The following is a 25949-nucleotide window of genomic DNA, read 5'->3' as shown; positions in this document are numbered from 1 at the left end:
CTTCTTGATTTTATTGCATCTTCCTTACCTAAAGCATTTTTATCTTTCTTTGTCAAAGCTTCGTGCTTATTCCATAAGTTTTTAAATGGAAAATTGATTTAAAATTACAAGTGGCTTTGAGGATATCAGGCTTTTCTCACCACTCTAATTATTACAGAGGTTATTTGAGATTAGCATTGTGATTGTGAAATTTCCTGTATGCAGGAACTTTAATTTTTGTGTAACTGATTTTGAAAGGATTGAAATGGCTATCATTTTTTGCCTTTAAAGTACATCAAACCAACTTTCTGTCAAATCTAATTGAAATAGATGCATGTGCATTGTGTACTCAAAAGCATATGTAATGATTATTTTATGAAAGACTAAAATGTAACTTATTTAAACAAAAATCAATTCTTGATTGATGTTGGTGTGGCCATTAGCAGAGCTCTTGGAGAAGAGAGTTATATATGGGTTAGTTTTGAAAAGTGTATGGAATTTTAAGTAGTAAAATGGTTGTAATATTTGTATGATGATTGGTATGGTCTAATTTTCATTAAAAAGCAAACAAATCACAGCTGTTCAGACTCAAACTGGCTATGGTGAAACTGTCTTTTGGTGGCTTTTTGTTTTAGTTTTTTTCTTTTTACTGTAATGATAGGAAATTACACTTTCTAAACCTCTGTGGTGTGCGTAGAAAATTGCAAAGGAATTTTGACAAAACAGCTGAAACAGTAGACAGTGTGCTTGACTGGATATGTTTCCTCTATTTGCATAGATAATTAATGCTAAAACTAGATGAGAAAGTTATTTTAAGGTAAGATACATTAGATTCCTGGATTTATTGTTTTGACTCTTTAAATATGTCCTGTTGAATTTGTTTTGATCTGATTCATATCAATGACTCTATGATTCTATATTCCCATATTGGTGTTGTCTGGATAAGAGCAATGTAACCGAGGTTACGTTCTTTACATACATACTGGATTTCTCGGGAGCGCAGGTGGCTGAGCGTGCCCTCCCTCCGATGTTGCCTTTCAATAGGTTGTCCAGTGAGCGAGCAGTAGCCAGCCCTTCAGAAAGTTCAGCAATTATAACTGCATTTATGGAATGTCTGCGCTTTGCCATACTACAGAAAATAGATGAAGAAGATGACCAAAGAAAAATTCATCAAATGCTTATCTATGACCAGGTATTTATTAGAAATACTTAATATCGTTGTGTATACATGTAATAATTCGAAGTTAAAGAAAACCATAAATTTATGTGAGGATTTACTTCTCTGTTGAAAGTTTCACTAGATTTTATGGAAAAAGTAACGTTACTGAATTTACTAAATTTTTTGCTTCCTTTCATCCCTTTTACTATACAGTTAAATTACATTTTTTTTTTAAAAAAGAGCATTCCACTCTTTTATTAAGTCTTCAGGCATGAGTAATTCTGATGTTTTTGGAATTGCTTCCAGAATGTTTTTCGGAATTATAGAATTTTCTGGTATTATAAAGAATAAAATGATCATCTAGTTGAATCACTGTTCTTTAATAATTTTTTTTGTCTTTATAGCTGATTCCTCTTACCAATGCTGTACTTAAGGAGCGCAGGTTACAAAATGGACCATTATTTTATCAAATTGCAGAAACGTTGAGCTCCTGGGAAGCTAAAGCAGAACTCTCCAATGATGATAGCACAGACGAAGTTTTCCAGAAACTCTTGTCAAATTTTTGGGACCATCTTTTAAAAATGTGTGTACTTCATGTTGATACGTTGGATGCTGATGAGAAATCATTGTTTGCCGTATCTGGTATGCTAGAAATTCTTCAGAATCCAAAGAGTGCTACAAAACCAAACAACAGAAAATCTCTAAAAATCACATTTACAGATGAGGATGAATCTGAAAGAAACACAGAGAATGGAAAGCTCATGGAAATGAGAAATAGTGACTCTGAAATACAGGCTGACTTGCAGCATTGTTCACTTCTAAGGAAAGAACCTTTAGAGAATTTAGTCTGCAGCCTTGCAGAACTGAGTATTGTGTATGTCAACGAACAGAAGTCAGAACAGCATTTGAAATTTCTCTCTGCCCTGCTCAACTCTTTTTCTTCAAACAGAGTTTTCCAAGTACTTTTAGAACAGGGAAATGATGCAAGCTCTGCTGAAGCTGAATCGCAAAATGAAATGAAAGCTCATCATGAAAGTCCATCGGTACAATTTCTGTATACGAATTTAATACCTTGGCTGAAAGAAGACTGGAGGAAAGACACACATTTTCTGGTTGATATTTTGTACAGTGTGCTTAATTGTTCCAACAGTAATGATGAAAGAAAAATTATTCTTGATGATTTAACAAAGGTATGACTCTTGTATGTTCTTTTACTAGTTTTTATCAAAGTGACTGCTCTTTGTGGGCTGTGGTTGGTTAATCATTTTATTTTGGGGCTGTGGAATGCAAGATATTCTACATGAACTTAGATAAATTCAGTGTAAGGAAGGTGGATTTAGGAAGGGTTGACATGACGCTGTTGGGATGAAAGGTTATGACATAGGTCCCTTTCTATATGGTGTAAATAATTTTTAAAAAAGTAATCGTAATCAGAATTTCTCTGTTCTTGCTTCTTTATACAGTGTGCTTTTACACTAGTCATTGGTGGCCTTTCTTACAAATACAGTCCCTTATTGATCTCTGTGGCAGAGAAAGACTTGGAAGCCAAAAATTATTTAATCAATAACTTCGCTTCTGAAACTTAGCAACTTCTGCTTATCCCCTGCAGAAAATAGTTGTAAAACAGTTAAAATGGTATTAAATGCTTCCTTTTCAGCAAAAAATTTTTTAAATATTGTGGAATTTTGGTTTTCTTTTCAGATGGATCTGAAATGGATTATTTTTCTCCAGATAATTCAAAAGGTACCTCTTAATGCTTTTTTTTGTTCTTGTTTTGCATAATTTTGAATATTTCCCTGGTGTTAGGTTTGAGTTACATGTGTTTGAATGACTCTTTTCTTCATCGAAGTAGTGATAATTTTCATAGTTTGAAAATCTTGTAGTAATAGTTTCTGAGTGTTGTTTAACTGCATTTAAATCTGGGGACAGTCTTAGAAATGAAATGATGATGCCAAAACAAAAGCATCTTTGTCCCTTCTGGTTTTGGTCAGTTTGCTGTTTGAGCCAGCGGGATTGCGATTTGCTTCTCGTCATCCCTTCTATGCTGGAGACAATGGAGTTGGGTATTAGACCAGTAATTTAAATGATTATTTGTATCATCACCCTTACATTGGGCTTACAAGGAAAAGATAGTATACCATTTTTTTCACACAGGATACTGAGAGACTGACATTTAAGTGATTTCCTGGGATGAAATATTAAAAATATTGAAAATTTTTGGACAAGAACTCATAGCACTTGATTTACAATCCATTGCGTTGACCATAGTATCTTTCCTCACAGATACTGCGTGTTTTAGGAATCCTCAGTTTTTATGATTAAAATGGCTTGTCACCAAAATAATGTTTTTCTGATTTGTGACCTTCCATTTCTTTTTAGAGAAATTCAGATGCTGTAAACGGATTTTATGTTGTAAATAGATTTTATTTCAGCCAATCTGGTCATCCAAAGGTTACCTTTCTAACTCAAATATAGGCATTTCCTGGGCACTGTAGTTGGAGAAAAGGAAAAAGAGCATCTTTCAGAAGATGGCTTGTTTCACTGTAAAGTAGAGGTCTGACCTAGCCATAAGTTGCCATCTCTGACCAAAAAGAAAGTTGAAGGATTGTTGCAGACATAAACACCTAGAGACTTATTGTTTATGACAGATGATATGATTCCCACTCTGTGTGTGCACGTTTGACATATTAATCTTATGCTTAGTAATAAAAGTTAATACCCTCAAAAGATTATTAGAATTATTTTCTTGTGATTCAGGCGTGCTCAAGCACAACAAAGCTTTCATTAGTCTCTGACTGGCTGAAAGGAGATACGCTTGGAGAAAGACTTGTAATGCTGGCAGATGATCTGTGTCACCTGGGTTTAAAACCTATAGCAGCCTCATCAGAATCAGCCCCTTCAGAAAGGTGGACCCTCCTGAGCTTGGTGTTATCGCAACACATTAAAAATGGTAAGCATATTTATTCCTTGGAGTTTGTGAAGTGTAAATACCGCACTTAGGCTTTCTAGAAGGCTGAAAGGAATTTGAGATCTTCCAGAATACTTGATTTGTTAATATCTAGGCTTTCTTTTTTTGTTGTTTTGTTTTTGGGGGGGACTTAGCATTGTTTGGTTTTTTGGGTTTTGTTTGTTTGGTTTTGTTTTGTTGGTTTCTATTTTACCTGAGTGAGTTAACTTTCACTTTAATTTTGTAAACACTAACTTGCAGCAGCAACATTGCAATTTTTTGGGTCTCTGTTGCTAAACAAAAGTCAGTGTTTAAAGAACAGATTCAGATTTGCAAGTCTGGAAAACTTGAGGAAAATTTAATTTTGATTTATTAGCTGATGTGCTGTAAAATAGTATTAATTTTTAAACCATACCATCTGAAACTTATCTTCAAAAGTAGAATATCAAAAATCAATGGTTATAGACCCATGCGTGCATTGGCAATGCCTTGTTACGTGACCTATGGATTGCTTTGAGCCATTTTCAATTAGTCATGTATTTTAAAAACTCTGTGTGTGTGCTTATGCTGTATATGTAATCTAATATTTACTATTACTAACTTCCTTGCATTTTGTGGTCTCTGTGATACAGATTTTTAGTGGAGTTCAATTTTCTTGATGTTTTCCATGTGAACTTGTCATTTGTGTTTTGTTAAACTCAGCATTTGCTTTGATCCCTGAGGTAACGTATTTCAGTTTGTTTGAATGCTGGCCACATGCGTGGTGCTTTCAAGTTTCAAAGATGCACACAGCGAGTTGACTGCAGTGGACGTTCATAGATAGTGCATCCTGAAGGTGGTGTAAGATTGTTATTTCTGTTACTGGAACTTCTGATGTAGAGGAGCATCAGAAAAACCTGTTCCCTCTCCCCAGAGAGAGTTCAACCAACTTGCTCGCTTGTGTCCTAGGGCTGATTGTCCAATGACTTGGCTTTTTGTCTCTGGAGCTGGAGGTATTGCTGAGCTCACTTTGTGCTGGGTGCTGTGTGAGCAGTTCCTAATGCATGTTGGATGAAGTCTAAGGGACCTTCAGGAGCTATGGTGGTTCTTGACTTAGGGATTTAGGCTGAAATAGAGTATGTGGACTTTCAAAAAAATTTTTTTATGAGATCTCTCATCTAAATTTCTCAAGGTAAACTGTCATGGAGTAAATGGAAGGGCCTTTCATGGATCAGTAACCTATCAGATGATAGGAATTAAAGGGGAAAAAGGATATTCAAAGGATGATAATTGTTTCTGATAAATTATTCAGAGTAATCAAAAATAAAACTTCATGGAGCTGTAGCAGTGTGGTGTGATACTCAATGATTAACTGATATAATTACAAATGAAATTCAAAACCAATAAATATCAGAAGTATACATGGGAAGAACATAATTATAACTGTATCTATGCAATGATAGTCTCTGAACTGTTAAAAGTTAGAAAAGAGATCTTCAATCATTGTGATGGTTCCCTGCAAGTGACAGGTTTGTGCTCAGCAATAAAAAAGGAATACAGGTTATTAGGAGTGAAATTGCTTTGAAAAGAACAGAAGACAAATGAAAATTATTATAGCTTTGGTGTGTCAATATCTTGAAATACTGCCTGTAGTTTTGGTCACTGCAATATTCTTGTTCACCTATATGCTTTTGAAAAAAGGTGTAACAGAATTAGAATATAGCCAAAGAAAGATGGCAGGCATGGTTAGGCAAAAGGAGTGGCTTCTGCTTGTAGAGGCAATAAAGCAGACTAGATTTTTTCAGCTTGCAATGAAGGTGATTGGGGATGGGGTTCTGATAAAGAGCCATAAAATCATAATTTATATGGAAAAAGCAAACAGGAAGATTTTTTTCATTGTTTCTTTAAATGGAAGAACCTGAGATTGCTTACAGATGTTTAGGTAGCAGGCTTCAGGAAAGAGAAAAGTATACTTCTTCATACAGTTCATAATTAAATAATGGAACTCATTGCCACAGGATGCTGTAGAGTTTGAGGATAAAAATAGGATTAGCCTACTTAAATCCTGTGAGAAAGTGACTAAATATTCATGGAGGATTGGTCTGATTGGATTAATTATATGCAGTGGTCCAGGTGTAATCTCTGGTTCACAACTGATTGCCAGAACCTAGGAAGTCATAAAAGGCAAAGAGATCACTCTGCACTTGCTCTTATATACTTTTTGTCTAAGCTGCTTCAGCTGGTTTAGAGAAGGGATATTTGGCAGTGTGAAAGTTTGGCTAGGTGATCCTAGATGACTGTGGAATAAGAGAGTTTAGGTATAAATTAGACTGAAACTACTTTGCAGTTTATTTTACATTCAAAATTAGTCAATAAAAAATGAGTCAGTATGTATTAATATGATGTCTTTGAATGATCATGTTTATCAAGTAAAGCATGCTGTCTTTTTCCTTTCCCCAATAGAATCTTTGATTGGTGAAACTTTTGTTGAAAGAATTATTGATAAACTTCAAGCAGCTTTGTCTAAAGCTAAGGATCTTTCCGAAGCTGGAAATACTGAACCATCAGTATCTTTCATCTGCGATGTCGCCTCAGGCTTCTTCAGCTCAGTTAAAGGGTGTTTACTGATGCCATCCTCAGAAGACTTGCTGTTTACCATCTTCCAGTTGTGCGCTCAGAGGCAGGATGCTACGCACTTAACAGGTATTTTGGAAAAAGAACTTCAGCCAAACTTTTTCGTAGTTGATGGTTACATCTAAATTCTTCTTTTTCATGAGGCAGATTCAAGTATCTAATAGAATATTGAGTTCACAGACATTGAGCACTTGCAGCTGTACCCGACATGAAAATTTGTGCTTTAATTTACAATGCCAGAAGTTACTACTAAACATCAAGTCCTGTACATCTTTACAAGGATTTTAAACTTTTTTGATTTTAGTATCCCCATGCTTCAGCTGTCTTTGAGGCTGTGACATTTCACACAATGATAAGTAAATAATTTAAGGTCTATTAAGTACAAAGAATGAGCATTTTTTTTCATTCATTCTGCAATCATGGGGATCCTGTGAAAAAATGTGAGCAATCACTTCGTTAAAGATACATATATTTATTCTGAAACTGTTTATATTGGTCAAGTTGCTCTGACAAATTGTGACCCATTCCTCTCTCCACCAGAGTCTCGCTTTCAGACTGAGATCCCGGTGTAAATTCTTTGAATGTAGAATTTGAGTGATAAATTGGTATATGCATTTACTGACAGATACAAAGGAGAAAATACTGCAGTGTTGTTGAAGTAAAGTAGGACAACACTAGCCAGAAAACCACTGCTGCTTTGCAAATGGCTATTCATGCTGTGAATGTTCAGTATTTCACTATTTTAAAAAGATCTGTGGTTTTGAAGACCATACAGACACATTGTAGTAGACAACAGGAACATTGCTCTTCTCAAATAAATACTGCCTGTGTGTCAGAGTTCATTTACTATTGCTTTACAACAAGAAACCTGTATATTTGCCATTGATAGTTACTGCATGTAACCACATAAAAAAGAGAATCCTTTTCCTGCTCTAGGACTTTTAGATATGTTGGTGTATGCAGTAGGTTGTAATTTGAGTTTACTTGTTTGTGGTGGTTTGGATTGTCTGTTGATGTGTTGGTTTTTTTTCCCCTACAATAGATTTACTTGTATGTAAATTAAAACACACTTGGATGTCTGGTGTAAATTCACTTGTGCGTCAACTTTGGAGTATGCAGAAACAGAGTACATTTTTGCATAAATCTGCACTGTGGGTCAAGAATCAAATTCAGTCTTCCTCTTTGGATGTTAAAAGGTAGTGTGATGCACATGTCTGTTTCATATGTTATTATCCAAAACAAGCTAAGATCGGTGCTATACTATTCTTTATTTAATTGACGTCTGTATTGCTGAGAGATTTTTTTCAGCCTGTCAGAGGTGAGAACTGTGGGTATAGCATCTTAAAACGCCATTGGTCTAGCATGTGTATAGCATTGTATCAATGTAAAATAAAGCAGCTTGCTTGTACTGGATAGTACCAAACTTGTTTGATGTGTTTTTGCCTTTTCTCAGCCTTCAGGTTTTGATCTCTGCAGTTAGTGATTTGTTGTCTAAGCTTATGGAAGCTGACGGACAGTCTGGATATCTTGTGGGAACTTATGTTGAGCATGTCATGCCAAACAAAACTGAGTGGGGGAAGTTGCACGAGTCTCTATCCACTGAGGTATGAAAATGATAATGGACTTACATACAGTAGTCAATCTTACCTCAAGTGTCTGTCCTTTAGGGTGATAAGAATTCTTTATTTTGACTTGGCACTGCAGTTATGAATGCGCATATATCTGTGCAGAGGTCTTTTCAGCCTCTGTCCATGACACGGGACAAAATCTCTGTTTCTGGCCCTATTTGGTACTACTGGAGAAAATCAAAATCTATGAAATTATCCTCTTCTGCATGGAGGACCAGCAACTTTACAATTCAGGAATTTTGTATGACAGAATATGTGTCATGAAGGTGTTCTTATCTATAAGATTCATTTTGTGAAAGACACCAATACCTGCAGAGGAACATGATATGCTGACTATCAACAACATGCTCACATACATAGAGTGGAGAGTGGGGATAAGGACATAAATTTCCCATCCAACCACCAATCTTCAGTAACCTTTGTACTTCTTGTAACATATAGAGAGTTCTAAAGATATGTCTTTATTTCTGAGGCAGAAATGTAGTTTCAAGTTACTGCTGTGCATTTAGGCTTTTTTAATATGCTGGAGTGGGTCATCCTCACCACTGTGCTTTTGGTGTTAATTTGTATCTTTCATGTTTATTTTTTAATAATTCTGAGTTTTCAAGGTTAAACAGATCATAGCTCTTCTATGCATCATTAAAATGTCAATTATTTGTTCATACTCTTTCATATTACAGTGGATGCACAAACCTCTTTTGGAAGGAAGGCTTAGTATGAATTGTGAAACTTTGGGATCATGTGTTACGCTGTGTGGCACAACTAAACTTCCAGGCCATCTGTGTACTTCAGCCTTATTAAGTAAAATGGTGCTACTTGTATTGGAAAACGGTATAGTCCATGGAAATGATGATGCTGAAAGAAAGAAAATTGACAATATAAGTAAGTTACACTGGTAAAACTTAAAGGAAGTTCTTTTTACAGTATTTGTAAATTAACCTGAACTGATAATTAGAAATGAATAGTTAAAGTTTGGCATACCTTTACCTTTTGTTGTTTTTTTCTTTTTTCTTCAGTTCTCCTTTAAAAGCATAAGTATGCGCAAGTATAGCATTTATATTTTAGGACCTTTTGTGATTATATACGTGCTATCTCAACAGAACTTTGAATTTGGAGAAGTTTGAATTTACGATGAACTTCAAAGTTGTTCACTGCCAAAACACATGGTACATTCCATTCCATCAAATAAATGCCCTGAGTGTTTTGGCATAACGCAAAGATATTTTGAGGCAGCATTTTTTCTTAATTGCCCCAGTAGGAATCTTGTTTCTTTTTATTTATAGAATGCTCAAATTAGAGCCAGCATTATCAAATTAACAATTCCATCTCCAGAAGTCTCACCATGGTGAGAAGTGTAATTCTTCAGTGTAGGTCTTTGTAAACTAATGAAGAAACCACATGCTAACTAATAGCATAAAATTTGTTTGTTTTCTGGACTTACATCTTGATTGCTTGTCTGCCAGATATGTATATATATTTTAAAGAAAGAGAATAGAGAAGAGTTAGGGTTCTTGTCATGCTTGATTTGCTTTTAAAATTTTCTGAACATCTAGAATAGATTATTGTAGCTGTTTCTTCTCTTGTATTTTATGATGCAATGGCAGATACCCAGTTCGTGCTCTGAAGCACCTGAGATTTCATGTAAATACCATCTTTTAATGCATTAAAAGCATTGTTAAGAAAGCCAACAAAACCTTGACCTGAAACTTCTTGTTTATGCACTGAATATATTCAGCAGTTATTTGCAAACACGATTTTTGTTGTTTAATTAGTTGCGGAACTGTTGTACTCATTACAATGGATTGAAGAATTGCAGAATCCTCCTTATCTGCTTCTGGAATATCTTCGTATGTTAGAAGAAATGCACATCACATATGAGAAGTTCAGTACACTTAGTAATACAGCTAGTCTTCAGGAAACAGTATTTGATAGGTATGTGAGAACAAGTAAAACAACCCTTAATTCTCTTCATATTTTGCATTGTGTAGATTGTTGAGTTCCACCATATTTCTTTATATGTATTGATTAAAATTTCATCCAAATGCTCTTGCTGTGAACTGTGCATCTGTATATATTAACCAGGGTTTTTCTTCTTCTTTGAAGATCAGAGGAACATGGAAGACTCTGGTCCTTAACCATGGCTAAAGTGATTCGTGTGGAAAACACTGTATCCTGTGCGATGAAACAACTCTTTAAGACCACAGAAGGGTATCTTAATACTGCTGCCTGTAAACTTCTAGTTTGTTGCAAATGTTGGTAATGTTAAATGGTACTGATTCTGTTGAATGACAACTGAAGACTGAAAATTTGGTAATATATGTAAAATTTGGTATATATAAATGGTATGTAAAAGTGAGACTCTGTTTAGTGTGTGGGATTAGTTAAATCATAGAATATTAGATCATTATGAACCAATTGACATTTTGTTTTCTAGTTAAATTTTTGGGTTCATTTCATTCTTGATGTTTTGCTTGTATGAACAGGTTTCTGCCATTAACAGAGGGCAGATTGCATACACTTCAGTGTCTATCACCTTTTTTAATTGAGGAAGAAAAGAAAGAACTTGTCTTCCACTGTGTGGCCAAACTTATGACATGCACACAGACAGAGCTTTCCAGCACTGATGGTGAGTATGTTCTTACCTCAGTCCACTTGATTAGAATTTAAAAACATTATTTTGTAAAAAATTTTAACTATAATACTGCTTTTCCTAGAAAGAAATGTCTTCTCAGTTTGCATATTTCTTCTAGACCATTTGGCATAGTAGTTTTGTGCCTTATTAAGGAAGTACAAACTATACTGCCTGGTACAAAAATAGAACTAAAGGATTTAGGCTGATATTGTTAAAAGAATTTTGATATTGCCATACTTCTTGTTTGATCTATCTGACTCAAACACATCTGTTAATACTGAAGTTTCCAATTAATCATTTAGGCTTTACACAGCATGCAAAAATACTGCTATTGTCAACTGGTAGTGTCATGATGGTCTTTAGATGCTTTAGCAAGAACTTTTTCACAATTTATGTATAATTTTTGAGTAGTTCTTCTAGTGCATGGGGTATAGTGTGCTGAGTCAGAACTGCTGTACATACACTTTCAGCAGCTTTTGAAAAATTACTTAGAGGTGATTGAGATGTGTTATAATATAGCTTTGAATATCCTTTAGAAAACCTTTCTATTTTCACAAACTTGTTGCTTTTCAAGAAATTTCTTTGGAAATGCTCACATACAGTCCTACATGTTTGAATTAGATGTCATTTAAAAGAGAGAGCTTTCTCTTTTTTTTCTCTCAGTATTGCTTTTGTGCTTTCTTGCACATACTCTTATTGATTTATATAAAAACTTTAAAGTTGATTTTGTATTTTTCAACAGGACTGTGCTTACTTAAATTGAAAAAACTATCTTTGTTGACTTTAAACTGTGGACATCTGTCCCTTGGCAGACATCCCTCAGGTTTCAAATGGATGTCACTCTAAGTGTGAAAATTTTCAGTATTAGCGTCATGCAGCAATTGAGAGGAATCTTTCTACTGTGGTAGTTTCCCTAACTCTTACTCTTCAGATTTAGTTAAGCCTTCATGGCTTTGAGTGAACCAGTGAACCAACCAAATGTGTCAGTGAAACTTTAAACAGAAAATGGGAAAAAGAATCCTCACTCCTCCCCTGCTGTGGAGTGTTCTTGTTTGTAATGCTGGCCTTCATTTTCCTTTCTGCTGCTTCTCATTTTCCTAGAGATTCCTGAGCAGACAATATGTACCCAAATTTTCCTATTAAGTGTGATGTAGGTTGTAGGCTTACCATTCAAGTTTTAATTTTTTTTTCAGATCAGGAAAGTGCTGGTAAAGTTCTTGTAAATCATTGCACTGCTGCTTAAGTGAAGTGTGTGTTTTTGGGGGGGTGGGTCTTTTTCATTATGCATATATGGTACTTTAACTCAGGTCTTTGTCATCATCCTTGTAAGAAATTTTCTTGTTCTCCAAAAAATCTAGATACATGCAGTTTTTCTTAAAAATGGCAAACAGTACTAATGCAACAGTAGTACTTCACTCTGAAAGTAAAACAACACTCTTACAGTAATACTGGAATTCACAACTCACAGTTACGTTTACTCATCTGTCCAAATTATTGCTTAGCATACTACATTTTTAGCAGCACAAATAGATTTAAAACTTAGCAGGTATTTTTCCTTTTTGGTAATTGTATAAACCACCAATTAATCTTCTAAGAGTTTTTGGTTAGTTTGAGGGCTTTGGTTTTTTGAAGTCTGGGTTGGATATAGTATTTTTGATTTAGCAATGGCATCTCTGGTTTAAGTGCTCAAAAAAGAAAGCTTAGGTATTATCCAAACTGTCTTATGATGTTAATGTTAAGTTCAAATAAAACGATTCAGACAATTGACACACATTCTAATATGTGTTTTGTCTTGATAATTGAGACCTATTGAGTATGATATTTTTATTATGTTATAGGAGCATTTGGGTGTCTTTCCATTTTGAACTCCTGCTTGAATGATAGAAGTATTGATTGTGATCATCTACTGCCTGGAATACTAAAAATCATAATATCTTGGAAAAACGATAATGAGGACAGCTTTCTCTTTAGCTGGTGAGTGCAGCTTTGAGAATTTGGCTTTCTTTTAATTTCTGAAACAAGAGTTTAAAAATACAGAGTGGTTATTAACTCAAAATAAACAAAATGAATTTGTAAGTTAAAACTGCCATCCACTGCTCTAATACTACATTTTTAAGGTTTTGTAGAACTGCATCCCTCCAGTTTAATATGCCTGTCTTTAGGTGTCTACCCGGGTGGTTGAAAGCTGGGAAACTAGGAGCTTTTTTAATGTACCTAGATGCCAACTGTTTTCAAAAGCATTCATAAATGACCAGCTTTTATAGGTGTTGCTAGATATTCAGTTCCAAATTCTTATTGCTTATTTAGGTAGCAGAAAGAAAATTTGGATACCAAACTTAGGTTTCTGGATCTGAAAATGTAACTTGGAAAGCTTCCAGCAAGGAGTGAAAATATACTGAGGTTCATTTGTCTTGAACGTAGTGAGAAAAGTCCAGGCAACAAAGTCTTGAAATAATGTACACTGTTTGCACACTTAAGGGCTTATATTTTATTTTTTAAATTAATAAATTATCATTTTTCTTGCATTGATTTAGGTAAAATTGCTAAATTGCATAGATTATGTAAGTATATTACTTCAGCAAATAAGTAAATTTTACAATTTTAGGAATCTGTATAACTTACAAATGGGCAAGTAGCTCTGATAGTCTGTTTTGTACCTGCTGACTGACTGACTTAGACTTGGCAGCTAGTGTAGTATTCTAACTTTGAAAGAGAGTATCAAAAGCACATAGGGCAGAGCCTGATGGATGACTAGTTTGTTCTCAGAGGAGGAGTGAAGGCAAGAATATAAATACTCATGTCTACACTATGAAGACCTGTAAGCTTCAGTTGTATTTTTGTTACAGCAATCTGAAAGACACGAGTGCTCAGTTGCTTGGTTTCAACATCGAGATGATCCGTTACCTTCCCTTGTTGCTGAAGTATTCCACAGCTCCTTTGGCCGATAGTGAATGGGACTTTATCATGTGCTCCATGCTGGCTTGGTTAGAGGTAATATGGAAGGGACTGTTACTAACCATTGCATCGTAGCTTTTCATAGGATCCTCCTGATGCCCTCTGAACCTACTGGGCTAATGCAGGGGAGGAGGAGCTAAAAAAATAGGCTTCAAAATAGCTAATTCTTATAATCTTACTGGGCTGTCTGATTGACATTTCATCCTAAAGTCTTTGAAAGCTTTATGTTAAAAGTTCACCTACCTGTGTACAAAGTGGAAAGTTGGGTGTCAGGACAATAAAGTAAAATGTTGTAGAAGCTATGCCACACAGCAGTTAAATTCAAACAAAGATGCATGAGGATTGCCAAGAGGAATGGAAACCCTAATGGTTCTTTCTTAGATTTGTAGAACATAATGGTCTTAACAGTTTTACCTTTGTTTCATCTAATGCGTGTGTTAACTTTCTAGTACTTTAGAGTAATGATCAATATTAATAGCTGGGTATTCAGGATTTCAAAGATAACTTTAAAAAGCATCTCAGTCAAAATACGGAACTAAGAAAATAAACTTTACCTACCACGTAAGTGCTAATGTTGCATCTTCACTTTTGATATACGTTCCTTTTTAGATTATTCCCTGCATATGGCAGGGACATAGTCATCTCAGCTTAGAAAATATTTGACACAATATTAAAAAAAATTGCACAAAATCCTTTTTTCGTTCAGCTTTGACAAAGGTCATGTGTGGCTTAAAAGCACAAGCAGTACTATATCTCCTGTTTCTTTTCGCATATAGAGATGAAATTACTTCACTCTTAAAGTAATATGTTGTTTAGTAATGACATTGGTAATTGGAGAATAATTTTGAAATATGTCTGCTGTAGGTCTCTATGTTGAAAAATAATATCCCTTTAAGACCAAAGTCTAATATGACATATAAAAAATAACTGAATGAAAAGCAACATCTGCATTTCAATATCTAAGTGATCAGATGAAACATCAAAATTATATTCTAACACTGTTAGAAAACAGGTCAGAGTGAACAGCTGACTACTTCATTAGTAATCAAATAAAGATGCAGAATCCCTCATCTTCTAGCTTTTAAAATTTTTATTATAGGGCCCTCTGTCACTACATACTTACAAGGGCAGGCCGGAAACTTCCATGTGGCCTTTCTTGGTCTGAGGATTAATCTTCTTACCTATGTTGTATGTGCCTCAAAACTGTATTTTTTTATTTAAAAAAAACCCCCTACCAAACAACAAACTTGTATGAAAAACCTGTTGCATAGATAAAGTGCTTGGGAATATTTTTAATATTTAATGGTATTCCTTTTGGGGGGGAAACTAGTAAGAATAAAAAGAAGGAGCTGTGTTGGGGGAGAGGAAATATTCTCCTGATAGCCACTTCAATAATTTCCAATTTACTATAGTGTATTGTTAATTTCCTTTTTCAATGTGGAAATACAAGTATGATATTGGTGTGGCTTTTATGTTTGGGAGAGAAAGTTGAGAGCGTTTCCCATATCAGTTTTAGCTCACTTGGCTGCACAAGTGCTACAGATAAGCTACAGCTGTGTACATTTCTATTTGAATCCACTTGGTGGCAGTTTCTTTCTGTCATTATAGAGAAGGTCATATAAGGGAAGCAATCCAGGATTCTGAATGTCAGTGAGACTTGGGAGATCGTTTCAGCAAGTCTTACTAAAGTACAGATTACATTTTTAAACTTTTTTTCCCCAATCATTTTAAAATGGTCTTTGCAATTGAGTCTTATTTGAAATTACACTTTCTGGTATCGACAGGGAATGTGAAACATTTTAAAGCAAATTTATGGTTAAGAAATCTTCCTCTTATTTTTTCCTCCTAGACAACAAGTGAGAACCGTTCGCTTTATCACGTCCCACTTGTGCAGATTTTTGCTTGTGTCAGTTGTGATTTGGCATCTGCCCTTAGTGCATACTTTGAAGCCATGGCTCCTGAAACTACTGGAAACCTTCCTGTGAACTTGATCAGCGAATGGAAAGAGTTCTTTTCTGAGGGAATTCACAATTTGCTGTTACCTTTGTTGGTGAAAGTCACAGGCAAGTATATGGCAAGGACAGTAATAGTGGTACCTGTCAGGCTGTTCTGAAACAGAACTTGATGGGATGTATTTTTTATAGGAATATTATGTCAACATAGTTTATAAAAAATCACTTTTTTGAACACTTACATGCTAATTACTAAAGTAATTGCACCTAACATTGTGATTCTTAAGATTAGATAGATTCTGATAAGCACGGTCTGAGTTGTTTCTAGTAATGCATGTTTATGGTATCATCCACACATTCTGTATCACAGCTTGTATGTCTTCATTTTAAATAGGAGAAACCAAAAATGCATCTGAAGGCTCTTTTCAGAACTCTGTGTTAACGTCTTTGGGTGAAGCTCTAACTTACATCTCAAAGGACCAGTTGTTAAACCACAAATTGCCAGCAAAGTTTGTTGCAGGCCAGAAGACAAATCTTCCAGATAAACTTCAGACTCTACTGAATACACTATCTCCATTGTTGCTTTTCCGGGCTAGACCTGTACAGATTTCTGTCTACCACATGTTGTATAAGTAAGAATCAACAAATTTCTCACTTCTCTCACCTCCCAGTCCCCCTTTTTTTAAAATGTGCTGTAGAACATGCACTTATAGATGTCTGTTTAGCAAAGTCATGTTCCATTATGGGAAAAAATCCTTAGCTGGGCAATTTGTGTTTGGTGTTGGAGGACAGTATCTGAAGCTATGAATGCTTAATTTAATTGTAAAAGTAGACTAAATATTTGAGAAATTTTACTTCAGTACATGAAGATACAACTTTATTTTCTGTACCATAATTACGTAGATACTGGTATCATAACTATAAAGCTATTTATTTGTGGCCTGTTTTAACACTCTTAGAATCCTAAAATGTAAACTGAAATATTCCAGGTTTGGTCTGGGTCTGACAGTGTCATTAAATAGTATTACCTTATTTTCACTAATTTAGAGAAGAAATTAAGAAAGTGAATAAAAATGTGTAGTAGTATTGTGAACTTTTTGGATATCTCTAATACCAAAGGAGAGAATACAGAATTTGAAAAATAGTATGTGCATTTGACTGCTCAAAATGCAGATTGCAAGGCAGCTGGTTTAAGCATAAGCAGCTACTATTATCCTTCGCTTATACTGAGGCATAAAGTTGCAATAGCTTTATTCTGATAAGATTATTTTAACGTGACTCAGGAAGCGTAAAAGGTCTGGAAAAGAACCGAGCAAGGCTGCGTCCTTGTTGGCTGTCATTCAGGAACCATCTTTGCAATGCTGACGTGACTCTTAAAGATTCTGTGTGGTTACTAAGGAATAATTGCCATTATTTTATTGCTTATCATTAATGTTGACAATGATAAGCAAAGAACTGTGCATCACATATATTAAAATAATAAAAACTAAATCTGTTTTTCTTTCCGTATTTCTGTAGGTTAATGCCTGAATTGCCTAAATTTGATGACGAAGATCTCAAATCTTACGGTGATGAAGAGGAAGAATTGGCATTGTGTGTATTTTTTCCTCATTTTTTTAATGACTTTTTTTCATGTTTTAAAAATATAGGAGTTTTGATTTGCAGCAGAGTAGTTGTCTGTCAGGAGATGTTAAAAGAAAAAAAAAATGACGTGGCTATGACAATAGGGTCATAAATATTGAAAATATTCAATATAATTGGTTTAATCTGCCTTTGTGCTAAATCTGGAAACAATTTGCAGTTGTTTTCTAGGTACAGTTACTAGTGTAAGTGCAACACACATGCTTTATATTGAAAAATCTTGACAGATTTTTACTGGACTGCTGTATTCAGAACATGTCCAGCTACACAAATAACTTCAGTTTCTTGAACCTCCAGAATTGACCTGGGTGTTTTATACAGGTTGAATCTGATAAAGGCAACAGTTTGAAGAGGGAGTACGGTAACTGATTTAAAAAGACAAACAAAGCAAGCAAGCAAAGCAGCTGTCCATGATGTAGGTTAAATCAGCTCAGCCATAGACCACTTTCAGATTAAGCGATCAGTATTCAGTTTGTATTTGTCTTGCAAGAGGTAAAAACACCAACTGTCCTTTTCAGGGGAAAAAAAAAAAAAGTCTTAAAATCTAACACTAATGTGTGAATCTGAAAGTAAATTTTCCTGTAATAAAAGGCCCCTTTTTATTCTACGTACATGGCTTTACTAACATGACTTTTCTAGGAAAGCTGTGAATATAAATTCAGTTAATGTTCTGCTCAAGATTTGAGTTTACTATGCCAGATAATGTTTTTCTGTAGATCACCTCCAGCAGCTCTTATGTCTGTCCTGGCCACTGAAGAACTCTTGCTAGAAAACATCCTGGAATGCGTTCCAGTTGGAGAATTTGCAGTTATTCAGCCCCTGAGTGATGAGTTCTGCCTTGTTCTAGGATATCTTCTCACCTGGAAGTTAACATTAGCTTTCTTCAAAGCAGCTTCTTCTCAGGTATATGTTCAGAGTCTTTTCCTTTTAACTGAATTCCTTAACATACTTGGTTTGAATCTTGACGTTTCATCCAGCCTTTTTATTCTTTTAATTATATATCTTCCTACCTCTTGTTTTTTGTGGAATTAGTGAAATTGTGAAAGCATCAATAGATTTTTGCACTGCAATAGTTAAGGATGGTAATATTAGAGTAATAAAGAATTAAGATTCACTAATAGGTGATTCTTTCTCGCATTTTCAAATAAGCTTGCTACATTTTATGATCTTCTAATCATTCAAAATGGTACAGAGAACTAAATCACTTTTCTAAATACTTGTTCTGAATCACAGTCTTGCTTTTCCTCCCTACAGGAACATATTTGTATTATTTACAGAGTAAGCTATATCTGTTAAGTCTCATCTGTATTTTGTGTGTGTGTTTTTTCTTTTTTAACACTATCAGCTGCGAGTTCTCTACTCACAATACCTTAGAAGAACTAAAAGCTTGAATAAACTGCTTTATCACTTGTTCAGGCTTATGCCTGAAAACCCTGTCTTTTCTGGGCCAACTTCAGAAGTTCCAAATAAGGACACAAAAACCTTCTTTACTGAAGAGCTTCATTTAGATGTCAAAGGTTAGTAAAAATTGTATTTGTGGATTTGAGAGAGTTTTGATATTGCTAAAGTTTAAATATGCTTTTCTGCCTAAAAAGACGTATTTAGAAAATCTTACATATAAAATAGTTATACACACACAAACACATATGTTTAAAAATCTTTGGCTAATGCTCCCCATTAACCCAAGTTGAAATGTTTATCAGAAAAATAAAGGGGGGGAAAAAAAAAGACAAAACAGGAAATGCTTAGATTATTCACTTAAGGCAGAAATAGTACATTGCTACTATTTGAATCCTGAATGTATGCAAAGATTCCAAAATACTAAAAATGTGTGATCTATTCTGGGACTTCTCCATTGCTTTTAGATTATTTTTTTTTTAATGCTAAATGGAGTTTCTATTTTTTTGTTCTATTTTAATACCTAAATAAAAACAAATTAAAAATATATTTTAATATATATTTTTTTTAAATGTTTGAGATGTTGAATTGTATGTTGTTTTTGTCATGCTGTTCAGAAGACTCAGTTAATCAACCATGATGAGAGAAGATACAGTAGGTTTTTTAGCTGAGAAAATTGAGAAGGAGAATTAGTTTTTGTTACTTCACTGAAATTGTTATTTTATGTACCTGTATAGATGTAAGCAAAGATACTGAGTTTCCATTTCTTAATTTTTCAATTGAACATCACTGTATGTTGCAGGGCAATTTATCTGGATGACAGTAAAAAGAATTACTAACATGACACCCCAAGAGAAAGATTTCCCTTATCTCTTTCTGCAGTTCTGTAGAACACTGCAAACCTCAAACATGCTCCAAACATCTTACTGTTTGTTCTCTCCAAAGTGAGCATTTTGTAATTTCTAGAACATAAAATCATTCTTAATTTCTGGTTGTCTACCTGGAGTTCATCTCTAAGTTAGAAGATGAATTTCCAGTTGTGAAGTGTTAGCCTAAGAAACCAAGAAACCAGCCTGATGGAGAAAGGCACTCACAGTAGCAAATATAGAAGGAGCATGTACATGAAATTCCGGTTACCACAGTTACGTTGATATCAAAAATTTTTGCATGTGGTGTGGAGGAACCAACAGTTGTGACTAACATGTTAAGAGAGTTTCAACATCCTTTCTTTTCCTCCCAGGGACAGGAGTCCTGTCATCCCAGATTCCACACTTGGCCTGCTCTGTGTACCACATAACACTGAAAGACTTGCCAGCCATGGTCAGGCTTTGGTGGAACAGCTGTGAGAAACGTGTCTTCAATGTTGTAGATAAATTTACAAGCAAATATGTCAGCAGCGTGCTTTCTTCACAGGAAATATCTTCTGTTCAGACTAGCACGCAGTTATTTAATGGCATGACGGTTAGTAAGACTCTTTGTTCTTTTTTTGATTTACTTTAGTTTTATTGCAAACATTTTAAGAAATGTTACTTCTTAGAACCAGACTGTATTACAATGTTTTATGAGATTGCATTTTTTTGTTCTGAATGACTGATGAAAACGTATTGATATATTTTCATTAATATTCTGTTTGGAAAAAAATAGAAAAGAATGGGGTTTATGATGTTGGAGAAATTGAGGAGGTAAGTGGAGGACACTGCTATCACTATACTTATTTTTGGTTTATTAAAAATTAATCAGTAGATTGAAAAATGGCTGGTAATTTCATTTTGGTTTGGCAAGATATGAGTGGATTTTTTTTTTTTTTGAGAAAAGTGTTTACCTAGACTAATAAAATTATTTAATGTGTGTAGCAAAGTATTTATGGTTTGTTTATATATATATATAAAAAATAATAGAGATGGTGCGTGTATCTCTGGAGTTTTTTAATGTGCTGATTTTTTCCATAGGTGAAAGCTCGGTCTGCAGCACGGGAAGTCATTGCTACCTATTCAGTTGATGATATATTTATTGAACTAATAATACAGCTTCCATCAAACTACCCACTGGGATCCATAACAGTTGAGAGTGGAAAGAGGGTTGGTGTGGCTGTACAGCAATGGCGCAATTGGATGCTACAGTTAAGCACGTATCTTACACATCAGGTGAGTTTAGTTAGAAAGCCCCTGTTCTGAAAACATAGAGTGTCCTGGTAATAGAAAAATATTCCTAGTAATGCAATATTATTTAGATCTGTATAATGGATCTCATCAATAGATCTCAAAGGACTTCACAGAATTGGTCACCTTTACCATCTGCTTTTTCCCAGATGCTGTAACAGAGAGGTAAATTTATTGGCCTAATACGTCCTGTTAAATACATAGCCAAGGTTGAAAATTTAGATCTAAGACATGGGCCACTGTTTGCCCCATGTGGCGATGCCATCTCAACTATAATTTGAAAAAAACCCCAAAACCCAAATCCAAAACCCAGTATATGAAATTCTCTAAAAGATTGGTGGTTGCTGAAATTGCATCATCTGTGTTTAAAACAAAACAGTGATTTAAAATTTTATGATCCCATTTTAAGTGCTCCTAAGCTGGTTCTTTTTGTTGTGATGAATGGCTGCATTTCTATAGACAGACTGTCATCTGTATTTCATGTGGTGGCTTCATAAATTATTCACTGCATATATTGCATATAATTTCAGATTATAAAGCCTTCAGGCTTTGTTTCCTTCGTGTGCTTATGAATAACAGAATATTCTGAAGGAGTTCTACAGTATTAACAGCTCTTTTCCCTCTGATAGAATGGAAGCATTATGGAAGGCTTATCTTTGTGGAAGAATAATGTGGATAAACGTTTTGAGGGCGTTGAAGACTGCATGATCTGTTTTTCAGTCATTCATGGTTCCAACTATTCTCTTCCCAAAAAAGCTTGCAGAACATGCAAGAAAAAGTTTCATTCAGCTTGCTTGGTAAGTACCCATGAAATCTTTTCAAATAGGCAAAATACCCATTTATAGTTTGAACCAGGAACCTGTATTGTAATACCATCAATTGTCTGTTATGTCGTTGGAGTATCTGGGAATAACAGAACTCATAAATTATTTGTATGGATGTTGTACTAAGTTGTAAGGGCATGTAATTGAGGGAGGGGTTGCTACACTTCACAGATAATAACTATCTGTTTCGTGTTCACTAAGACATAAACCGTTACATCTACGCAGGGTGTACCAACAGCATCTTGTTGTCAGCTCAGATATGGGAATAGAAAAGGTTAAATTTTAATTTATGCACCATGCTCTTAGTAAACCATGCTGATCTGGATAATTGACATTTAACCATATCCAAATCGTCATAGGCGTTGGTTGTATGGTTACAGAGTATACTGGAACAGGTGGGCATCTCTGTGGCCATGCAATGGAGGAATTGCTGCTTTAAGAATGCTAGCTTTTTATTCTAAAATGAGGCTGGGCGAAAATTCCTTTGTGTCAGGTTTTTAGAATAAAACTTTAGTACTCTGTGTGTAATACGTGTATATACATCTACAAATACATATGTATATATATACATGCATACATACACAAGTAGAAAGGTTGTTCTACTGTTTCTTGGGTTTTTTTAAGTATAATGTTTTGATAGCTATATTAATTCGTAAATAATGGTTGTTTTTGGTGATAAACCAGTGTTCCTGATATTCAGCTTGCATTCATATATTAAACTTATTTCTCTTTCAGTACAAATGGTTCACATCCAGCAACAAATCCACCTGTCCACTCTGTCGAGAGACATTTTTCTGAAATAAAAGTCTTTCTTCTTCTTTCTGTGAACTAAGTAATAAATGAAGAGGAGGCCATAAACTGTATGTTGAATGAAGCTAACTACTTGGACATAATGGCAGTTACTTTAAATTCTTGACTAGTGGGATATGGCACATACTTACCTCTGGACTGTTTTTTGTAAGTTTGAAGATTATTCTTTGATATAAAGAAATATATAAGAATAATTTATTTTGATTTGTATATTTTCAAGATACATTAAAATTTCAGAAGTAATGCAGAGTTTTATGTCTGGTGTGTAAGCTACAGCAGAAGTTGATTAAAACCTCTTATTTTAGGTATATTCTAACATGGTATTATATACTTAACCCAGATCATGCCTCTTCATATAACAAGTGAATTTAACATAGGTGGTGTAAAGATTTGATTTTTGGTTATAGTGCATTCATAATAGTTCCTCGTATGGGGAAAAAATACATGTTGTTGCTGTTAAACATTAAGGCATGGAACTAGAGTGATAGCCTTCTGTTAAAAGCATAAAATCTAAACATAGCATGCTCTAAATTAACATATTTATGAACAGCTTTCACCTTTAACAGTCTCATTTTCCCAAGAACTGTCAGCCATCCAGCACCCTAAAAACATGAAAACTCAGAAGCCCAAGTAAGTAGAGAGAGTACAATCATTCCTGCATGACAATGAAAAACCCTATTACAAGGCTGATTGGCTTCTAACGAGAAGGCATATACACTGATCAATTCTTGTCCTCATTATTTTGGTTAACATCTTCATTAGCCGGCAAAGGAACTATCACTGAATGTACATTGCACTTCCACTGTCCCATAATAATGAGTCTAAATGAACATGGCAGTTCTATCAGAATTCAATATTGTCTTCAACGATACTTTTTTTATGCTTTTTTAACAGCAGTAGCATCCTAGGATGGATTTTGTTGTGGATTTCTTTGAAAAGTCAATAAAAGGAGGGGGAATAAATGAATTGTGAATCTCTGTAGTTTGTGGATTACTGTCTGTGTGATATTTTCAGAAATTAATAGTACAAATTTTCAGATGGCAAGCTGATAGCATACACAATTGGCTTTACCTCAACAGCTATCTTTTTTTAGATTCTATGTTTTCTCAAAGTTGGGTCCCTTTTGAGGTGACAGCTCTAGAAATTATTTTTAGCTGTTGATAACTTGTCTGTATTTTTAACAGGTAACAGTGGGCTTCCAGAGGAGAAATTTGACCTTTTTTTGAGAGAGAATGGAAAGGATTTAAAACTGGTATTGAAAAGGTCTAACTGAAAACACAGATTAAGGATCAAGCTGTATTTTTTCACAGTTACTGGTACTAAAACGCCAGGATTGTCTCTGTTGCATCACTTCGATTATTCTAAATGACTTCTTTGCAAGTTCAATAACTGATTTGAAGGCCAGCTGTGGTTAACCAGGTATTGCTTGAAAAGAGCCATCTTTAAACTCTTGTAGAAGACCCTAACTTGCAAATTGTCTACTAGGAACCACCTTGTGGAGAGCTTTTGTCTTGGTTTTGCCTCAACAAGGAAGCATAGGTGCTTGCAAAGCAGCAGTATGGCCTTTGGCATGGGTACTTGCTGACAGAGCAGTGCCGAGGGGGCTGGGGGAGCAGAATTTTTGCTTTCTTCTTGATAGTGTCAAACTTATGTCGAATGTCTGTATCTGCCATGCAGCTTATTCTCATGTGCACTGAATGCAGGCATTAGGCTTCTTCCCAAAAACTCTCCAGAAAGTGGTGTGTTCTTTAGTCTTCTAGAAGGGAATAGGTGTGCCCTGGCAAATGCTAAGTGTACGTGCAGACCTCTGTGTACACAGCAAATTTCAAAATAAAAAAAAAAAAGGTACCTGGCTTCTCACTAGTTGCATCTCCACCAGAATGATGGAGCATAATAGGAATCACTTCTTAGAGAACTCACCTGTTCTTACTTGAATTGTATTTTGACAAGTGCTTCTACTGAAGTTGCAGCAGACAGCAAGACAGCGGGGCCAGGAGAATTGACTCATGGTTTGTTACAAGTGGATGCATATATTTCCCTTGTCCAAATATCCAGTTGTTAGATAATCCAGCGCAATCGTTTTTTGTTGAAAGCACATTATGTTTTATTACACTTTCTGTTCTGATCTTGTTTTGATTTTCATTATTCTGTCCTCTATAATTCAAAACTGCGTACACTGTTGAGCATTGTGATCTACTGTGCCTGATGACTGCCCTTTCTTATCTTTATTACCTCTTAAAACTAATTCTTTAGCTGTAACTAAAAGCTAGACAGATTCATTAAAACTTTTTGTTAAACCTGCAGTTTGATTCTATTACATGTTTTGACTACATTGTAAAATCTTTTGATGTTACGACTTTTGCTCACAACCTAACTTTGTTAGCCAAAGTGGTTAACAACATAAAACTTCCAGGGTGGTCTAAGGATGACAGCATTTTGGTTCAAACAGCCCTGCAGCTATGCTTATAACCTCAGAAACCATGATTCCACATAAAAGCAAAATCCCTAAGCATTAAAGCCTCTTAGTTTTGTAAGGGAAAACTGAACAAAAAAGTGTGCCATCAAATCAAAAAGGTTCTAGAAGTAGCAAGCAGTCAAATGAAGTATGACTTCTCAGAACTGACTGGTTGGTAAGCTGCAAGAACAAAACTTTGCTTAAATTCTTCAGTGGGAACACATTATTTCACAGATGGCCACGAAGTTTCCTCTCTTTCTCAACTCTGACATACCTTCTGAATAACTTGTCTAAGGAAAGAATCAACAAAGTCCTGAGTTGAGCTACACTTTGGTCAACGAAATGCCTTTATATTTTTTTAGAATGTCAAGTAACATTCATGTTTATCTATATAAAAACACCTTGACAGAAGAGTTAGTGAAGGGGATGCATTAGCTGTGTTTGAACTGTTGAACTGAATTGCAGTGTTGCTCTTCAGTGGTCTTCTAAGCTGGGGAATGGTGACTCAGGATCACTCAATCACCACCACATGCTTCCTGCATTTCAATCCTTTCTGTATTTTCTTCAGGATGGTATAAGGAACAACTTTTATGCCAGACCAGTGTAAGTTGAGTCTAGACCTGTATAAGTCAAAAGTACCTTCTCACATTCCTTTGCAGTAAAATACCTCAAATGATCTAGCTAGGTTTGCAGTCATGTGTTTTTGCTAACACCACCTACACTTCTTATGTTATTCTGCCTGTCCAAAACCTCCTTTTTTTCAGTCTCCTAGATAAGTTTTTTGGGTGGTCAGCTCA

General features: G+C 35.0%; 1 protein-coding gene across 3 annotated transcripts in view; it reads left to right on the top strand.

Annotated features, from left to right (window-relative positions):
• The window catches only part of LTN1 (listerin E3 ubiquitin protein ligase 1), a 32153-nt gene extending 7153 nt beyond the window's left edge, over positions 1-25000 (top strand). For 2 of the 3 annotated variants that reach the window (XM_074858135.1, XM_074858136.1), the window contains exons 9-30: positions 1024-1171; positions 1543-2328; positions 2840-2881; positions 3896-4088; positions 6528-6767; positions 7741-7894; positions 8152-8302; positions 9007-9208; positions 10099-10258; positions 10430-10534; positions 10810-10952; positions 12797-12932; positions 13805-13949; positions 15763-15976; positions 16260-16497; positions 17384-17458; positions 18223-18409; positions 18852-19023; positions 20145-20365; positions 20854-21048; positions 21693-21860; positions 22623-25000. In XM_074858135.1, coding sequence (XP_074714236.1) covers positions 1024-1171; positions 1543-2328; positions 2840-2881; positions 3896-4088; positions 6528-6767; positions 7741-7894; positions 8152-8302; positions 9007-9208; positions 10099-10258; positions 10430-10534; positions 10810-10952; positions 12797-12932; positions 13805-13949; positions 15763-15976; positions 16260-16497; positions 17384-17458; positions 18223-18409; positions 18852-19023; positions 20145-20365; positions 20854-21048; positions 21693-21860; positions 22623-22685 — 4138 coding nt within the window. In that variant the 3' untranslated portion in view covers positions 22686-25000. The remainder of the gene's footprint in view (positions 1-1023; positions 1172-1542; positions 2329-2839; positions 2882-3895; positions 4089-6527; positions 6768-7740; positions 7895-8151; positions 8303-9006; positions 9209-10098; positions 10259-10429; positions 10535-10809; positions 10953-12796; positions 12933-13804; positions 13950-15762; positions 15977-16259; positions 16498-17383; positions 17459-18222; positions 18410-18851; positions 19024-20144; positions 20366-20853; positions 21049-21692; positions 21861-22622) is intronic. The other variant, XR_012627471.1, reaches the window with a different exon arrangement.
• The last annotated feature ends 949 nt before the right edge of the window (positions 25001-25949 follow it).

Source organism: Strix uralensis, chromosome 2, assembly GCF_047716275.1.
Source record: "Strix uralensis isolate ZFMK-TIS-50842 chromosome 2, bStrUra1, whole genome shotgun sequence".
NCBI classification, from domain to species: Eukaryota; Metazoa; Chordata; class Aves; order Strigiformes; family Strigidae; genus Strix; species Strix uralensis.
This window is presented reverse-complemented; position numbering and strand designations above follow the sequence as displayed.